The 7,542-nt window shown below is 48.6% G+C and overlaps 1 protein-coding gene across 1 annotated transcript in view; it reads right to left on the minus strand.

The window, feature by feature from the left end:
• The window catches only part of NID2 (nidogen 2), a 46,276-nt gene extending 39,069 nt beyond the window's left edge, over positions 1 to 7,207 (minus strand). The window contains exon 1 of the mRNA XM_075193314.1: positions 6,890 to 7,207. Coding sequence (XP_075049415.1) covers positions 6,890 to 7,090 — 201 coding nt within the window. The 5' untranslated portion in view covers positions 7,091 to 7,207. The remainder of the gene's footprint in view (positions 1 to 6,889) is intronic.
• Between the last annotated feature and the right edge of the window lie 335 nt (positions 7,208 to 7,542).

Below are 7,542 nucleotides of genomic sequence, written 5' to 3' on the forward strand. Positions count from 1 at the left end.
GATGGGAAACAATTAAAGCCGTCAGCTGATAGACAAGTTGTGGTCATCAGCAGATCAGATTTAGTACATGTGTGAAAATACTTTGATCAGTTTCGATTGGATTTTTCCCTGGTAGCACAACTCTTAAACCTGCCAACATTCCATCAGGATAGATTAGGCCATGTCCCCAAATCTTTCCAAATCATGTACATTTTCTGGTAGGACATGCCCCTTTAGCCAGGTATTGGGGTCGCACCGACATCACCGCAATCTTTAGAATACATCTTGTTCTTCATATCAACTTCTTTCTGTATCTATGAAACGATCAAATCAAACATTTTGTTCCAGTGATTGATAATTTGCTGCTTCGGAGCGTTGTGTCCACGAAAGAACAGTCTGTCCTGTTGCTACATACCAAGAGAAGCCGTCTGCAAGTCAGCTGGAGAGGGAGACCCTATAAGTTCAGCTGCTTCCTCCAGAGATCTCCCCAGATGGTCTCTTGGTATACAGTATATACAGAAATCAAATTAAAACCACACAAAATAATATATCCCATAAGTCTGTGATACCACAGGTAAAAGAGCAGCACAAACTACCTACATATCGACCTTTGCTTCTGAAATGCTCATTTTTTATTTAGGGAACAGGAGTCAATTGTGGGATCTGAGGATGAAAATAGGGCTCAACAAATCCTCTAGCGGGTTGAGTGTAGAGTAAAATTTCATTATCCTCCTGTGAGAACTATGTAGGCAGAGAAAATAGAGATCCTTGATGAGAGAAAGAGGTCTGAACCTGATTTGTCCAACTATTCATCCTTAACCGAGACCTGAGGAGCCAATGGGGCAGGGAGTCGAGCCTTGACCTTGTCCAGCAGATGATCGGAGTCAAGTGTTGAATGGAGAGTCAACGCTCAAAGTGCCGTTGAGTGACACTTATAGGCAGACTTCCCAGGGGTACAATAGAGGGAACCAATCAGGCCGCAGGGACAGTGAGTGCACTTATGAACTTCAAAATTGGTCCAAATTTTGAGTAAAGCCATGGGATAGCCGGGGGAACCGAAACACCTATGTGTTTGGTTCACCCAACTATGTCTAGAGGGACCAAATTGTAGCAGCTTTCTCTCTTGATCCTGTCTATTGTGTCTCTTACACTTCAGAGGACAGTACTCAGGAGAAGACTAAGTGCAATTATCCCCAAGACATTAAGTGTCAGCTCTTGGGTAACAACAGATGTTTACTGTACTGTTTTATTGCAACTTATTAGCTTGTACAGAAGCATAGAGTAGAGCTTATAAAGAGATTGTTTGGTGCCCATATTCATACAGACTACACTGTGAACTGCATAGATGCAGTCATGATGGTCTATGATCTGTTTCCAAATTTGCATGCGGGAGCCCCTTTTCGACATTGCTGCCTACATTTCCCCGGGATGTAAAGAGTCCGAGCTAATCCAAGGGTACCCTGAGCAGAGGCTTGGTGCACCATTACAGACTGAGCCTAAAGGGAGGGTGACAGAGCCCAGCTGTGCACCTACACCAGTAACCACTGAGAACAGGAGGCTACATTGTTTTTTACCATTTATTAGAGTTAGTTTCCATGCATTGCAAGTGCGACTGTAACTTTCCTGCACCAGGTCTGTCTGAGGAAGAATATGTTCGAGTGCTCTGTGACGGCAGAAGTGCGTCTATGGCCAAGGTCCCCATGTCTCAATGCTAAAGGAGGAGATGAGAGTGGGATTTGGGTTCTTAGTAGACCCCTATAAATATCCCTAGGACTGAAGGAGCAGGTTTACGGAAGTCACTGAAAAATAGCATGAAAATCGAATTTTATGACAATGAACTATACAAGACAGCGATTCCTTGTGCGATGTAGACACAACGTCAGCCCACCATTCATGTTTCCTCCTTCGATGACAAAAAAATTCCATTTCAAGCTTGTAAAGCAGTTACATTTCTCTTTGCAAAGTTCAAAAACTGCAGCTTAATCTGCAAGTGACAAAGTCTCATTGTGCGTCCTGAAGACTCAGATATTCCAGAACTCTGTAATTCCCATACTACAGAAATATTGTCTGGATGTTACCGAGGAGTTCTGTAAGCCGGTGGTACTTCTAAGATCAGCGGTGCTCATCCTGTTTATCAGCTGGTGTCCGTGAGTTTCACTGTGTATCACGTTTATGGATCCGCATGTTTCACAGTGTACAATTGTTCTGGAAACGCCCTTCCCCCAGAGTGTCAGTGTACCATAGGTTCTGGGACACCCTCCAAATGTCAGTGTGTCAGAAGTTCTAGGATCACCCACCCAAGTGTCAAAGTTCTGTGTTTTCTGGGTCCCTCAGAGTGTCAGTGTGTCCGAACGTCTGGGACGCCCTCACCGTCAGTGTGCCCCAATGTCTGGGACCCCCTCCATGTCAGTGTGCCCCAATGTCTGGGACCCCCTCCATGTCGGTGTGCCCTAACGTCTGGGACGCCCTCCATGTCGGTGTGCCCCAATGTCTGGGACGCCCTCCATGTCGGTGTGCCCTAACGTCTGGGACGCCCTCCATGTCGGTGTCCCCTAACGTCTGGGACGCCCTCCATGTCGGTGTCCCCTAACGTCTGGGACGCCCTCCATGTCGGTGTCCCCTAACGTCTGGGACGCCCTCCATGTCGGTGTCCCCTAACGTCTGGGACGCCCTCCATGTCGGTGTCCCCTAACGCCTGGGACGCCCTCCAGGTCGGTGTCCCCTAACGTCTGGGACGCCCTCCATGTCAGTGTCCCCTAACGTCTGGGACGCCCTCCATGTCAGTGTCCCCTAACGCCTGGGACGCCCTCCAGGTCAGTGTCCCCTAACGTCTGGGACGCCCTCCATGTCAGTGTCCCCTAACGTCTGGGACGCCCTCCATGTCAGTGTCCCCTAACGTCTGGGACGCCCTCCATGTCAGTGTCCCCTAACGTCTGGGACGCCCTCCATATCAGTGTCCCCTAACGTCTGGGACGCCCTCCATATCAGTGTCCCCTAACGTCTGGGACGCCCTCCATATCAGTGTCCCCTAACGCCTGGGACGCCCTCCATGTCAGTGTCCCCTAACGTCTGGGACGCCCTCCATGTCAGTGTCCCCTAACGTCTGAGACGCCCTCCATGTCAGTGTCCCCTAACGTCTGAGACGCCCTCCATGTCAGTGTCCCCTAACGTCTGGGACGCCCTCCATGTCAGTGTCCCCTAACGTCTGGGACGCCCTCCATGTCAGTGTCCCCTAACGTCTGGGACGCCCTCCATGTCAGTGTCCCCTAACGCCTGGGACGCCCTCCATGTCAGTGTCCCCTAACGTCTGGGACCCCCTCCATGTCAGTGTCCCCTAACGTCTGGGACGCCCTCCATATCAGTGTCCCCTAACGTCTGGGACGCCCTCCATGTCAGTGTCCCCTAACGTCTGGGTCGCCCTCCATGTCAGTGTCCCCTAACGTCTGGGACGCCCTCCATGTCATTGTCCCCTAACGTCTGGGACGCCCTCCATATCAGTGTCCCCTAACGTCTGGGACCCCCTCCATGTCAGTGTCCCCTAACGTCTGAGACGCCCTCCATGTCAGTGTCCCCTAACGTCTGGGACGCCCTCCATGTCAGTGTCCCCTAACGTCTGAGACGCCCTCCATGTCAGTGTCCCCTAACGTCTGGGACGCCCTCCATGTCAGTGTCCCCTAACGTCTGGGACGCCCTCCATGTCAGTGTCCCCTAACGTCTGGGACGCCCTCCATGTCAGTGTCCCCTAACGTCTGGGACGCCCTCCATGTCAGTGTCCCCTAACGTCTGGGACGCCCTCCATGTCAGTGTCCCCTAACGTCTGGGACGCCCTCCATGTCAGTGTCCCCTAACGCCTGGGACGCCCTCCATGTCAGTGTCCCCTAACGTCTGGGACGCCCTCCAGGTCAGTGTCCCCTAACGTCTGGGACGCCCTCCATGTCAGTGTCCCCTAACGTCTGGGACGCCCTCCATGTCAGTGTCCCCTAACGTCTGGGACGCCCTCCATGTCAGTGTCCCCTAACGTCTGGGACGCCCTCCATGTCAGTGTGCCCTAACGCCTGGGACGCCCTCCATGTCAGTGTCCCCTAAAGTCTGGGACGCCCTCCATGTCAGTGTCCCCTAAAGTCTGGGACGCCCTCCATGTCAATGTCCCCTAACGCCTGGGACGCCCTCCATGTCAGTGTCCCCTAACGTCTGGGTCGCCCTCCATGTCAGTGTCCCCTAACGTCTGGGACGCCCTCCATGTCAGTGTCCACTAACGTCTGGGACGCCCTCCATGTCAGTGTCCCCTAACGTCTGGGACGCCCTCCATGTCAGTGTCCCCTAAAGTCTGGGACGCCCTCCATGTCAGTGTCCCCTAACGCCTGGGACGCCCTCCATGTCAGTGTCCCCTAAAGTCTGGGACGCCCTCCATGTCAGTGTCCCCTAACGCCTGGGACGCCCTCCATGTCAGTGTCCCCTAACGTCTGGGACGCCCTCCATGTCAGTATCCCCTAACGCCTGGAACGCCCTCCATGTCAGTGTCCCCTAACATCTGGGTCGCCCTCCATGTCAGTGTGCCAAAGCTTCTGGGACGCTGACGGAAGTCGGTATAAGACAACAAAACAGATTAGGATCCGAATCCAAGGGATACACATCTCTGCTCTAGATGGCAACTTCTGCACACGTCGCTTTGGGTTCTCGTCCTTACAGCTTGCAATCTACTTGCTAGTTAGGCTTTATGCTAGATATAGGCACCCTAATGCACACCAGCTGTTGTAGAACTATAAGTCCCAGCAGACCCTGTTAGCCAGAGGCAAGAGTTTTGTAGTTCCCTATCAAATGGGAGACCCACAGTCGCATGAGACCAGATTCAGGCAACACAAGGAGACCACATGGGGACCTAAATGTTTCCTGGACAGTGTACAGGGAGCCCAGGGAATATTATTACAGAGAGAGTCTCAAACTAAATCACTTCCAGTGTAACAATAGGAGGGGGTAGAACTGCTGTGAAAAGAGCCTGGGGCAGGGACATTGGAGAGGTGCCAGGAGGTTGTAGGTGCAGTGACAATGCCACAGTATGCCCACATACAAAATGCCACCGAAGGCAGTATACAACCATTATAGATAGAGACAGCTGGATAATACCCAACACTATAGTGATCATGTGCGTGTACTTACATTAGACAGAAGTATAACTTGTATTAGAGGGAAATATAAACTTAAATATGGAACACTTTAGAGGGGTTATAAATACTGACATACATCCTATACATATGGATGATAAATAGCTTATGCTAAGATACAGTATAGATATATACATTACCATAGTAATGTATGGAATTATATAAACTGCGTCTTGCAGAAGAACACATACGGCGAATAGTTAATTCATAGAGATACATTAATATAGAGATTTATACTATGGATTCTCTGCTATCTACACACTCACAACATGATGGATATTGTACCTATATATAGTCATACAGGAGACTAACTGTATATAGAGAGATGGATTATGTGCACACCGTGATGAATATAATACCTATATATAGGAGGAGAACTGTATATTAAGACATGATTACACAGTGAAGGATATAATATTTATATATAGGATAACAACTATATAAAGAGATGGATTATACAGAGATGGGAATAGTACCTATATATAGGAGAATAACTGTATATAGGAGATGCCTCATGCACACAGTGATAGATACAGTATCTATATATTACATCTAAGGCTCAGCAGTGATGGATACAGTATATATTACATGTAAGGCTCAGCAGTGATGGATACAGTATCTATATATCACATGTAAGGCTCAGCAGTGATGGATACAGTATCTATATATCACATGTAAGGCTCAGCAGTGATGGATACAGTATCTATATATCACATGTAAGGCTCAGCAGTTTTGGATACAGTATCTATATATCACATGTAAGGCTCAGCAGTGATGGATACAGTATCTATATATCACATGTAAGGCTCAGCAGTGATGGATACAGTATCTATATATCACATGTAAGGCTCAGCAGTGATGGATACAGTATCTATATATCACATGTAAGGCTCAGCAGTGATGGATACAGTATCTATATATCACATGTAAGGCTCAGCAGTGATGGATACAGTATCTATATATTACATGTAAGGCTCAGCAGTGATGGATACAGTATATATTACATGTAAGGCTCAGCAGTGATGGATACAGTATATATTACATGTAAGGCTCAGCAGTGATGGATACAGTATATATTACATGTAAGGCTCAGCAGTGATGGATACAGTATCTATATATTACATGTAAGGCTCAGCAGTGATGGATACAGTATCTATATATTACATGTAAGGCTCAGCAGTGATGGATACAGTATCTATATATCACATGTAAGGCTCAGCAGTGATGGATACAGTATCTATATATTACATGTAAGGCTCAGCAGTGATGGATACAGTATATATTACATGTAAGGCTCAGCAGTGATGGATACAGTATATATTACATGTAAGGCTCAGCAGTGATGGATACAGTATATATTACATGTAAGGCTCAGCAGTGATGGATACAGTATCTATATATTACATGTAAGGCTCAGCAGTGATGGATACAGTATCTATATATTACATGTAAGGCTCAGCAGTGATGGATACAGTATCTATATATTACATGTTAGGCTCAGCAGTGATGGATACAGTATATATTACATGTAAGGCTCAGCAGTGATGGATACAGTATCTATATATTACATGTAAGGCTCAGCAGTGATGGATACAGTATATATTACATGTAAGGCTCAGCAGTGATGGATACAGTATCTATATATTACATGTAAGGCTCAGCAGTGATGGATACAGTATCTATATATCACATGTAAGGCTCAGCAGTGATGGATACAGTATATATTACATCTAAGGCTCAGCACTTACATAGAGCTCTTTGAAGTCCGCCTCATAGAAGAGCAGCGGCTGCAGCAGCCTCACCACCTCGGACGTCTCATCGTCCCCCTCCGGCAGCAGCAGATCCCCCCTGTGCTCCCCATAGGGGAAGAGCTCCTGCCGGGAGATAGCAGCGGAGAAGCCCAGCAGGCAGCAGTGAAGGAGCAGCAGAGGCAGCGCCCGGGGCTGCATGGTAGGAAGACGGGGCAGGGGACAGACTGATGCGGGGCAGGGGGAGAGTCAGCACCGCGCCCGGCACAGCTACAGGAATTCTGACCCGGGACCTTCTACATCCGACCCCCAACAGCTCCCAGGGTGGGCGGGTGCGGGGCGGGGAGAGGGGCCGGGGAGGGGGGAACATCTGGCTGCTCAGCGATCTGGATGGTGAGAGGGGGTTGGTGAAGGTCCTCGCACGACGGAGTCGTTAGTTCGTCACTGAGCGATGTGGGATCGGGGGATATTCAGAGTAATTATGTTAAATATGCAGCAAATCGCTGAATGTTACTGACTGTGGTTGCACAGCCCAGCATTGGGGTCCTAATATACCATGTGATTGGTGTGATTTTCCAATCTTTTCTCTGTGCAGTATGTCCCCCATCCCCAATCAGATATTCCAATACATTTTCTAAATTGTGCTGGAAACG

The sequence above is a fragment of the Mixophyes fleayi genome, chromosome 12 (genome assembly GCF_038048845.1).
Source record: "Mixophyes fleayi isolate aMixFle1 chromosome 12, aMixFle1.hap1, whole genome shotgun sequence".
Classification (NCBI taxonomy): Eukaryota; Metazoa; Chordata; class Amphibia; order Anura; family Limnodynastidae; genus Mixophyes; species Mixophyes fleayi.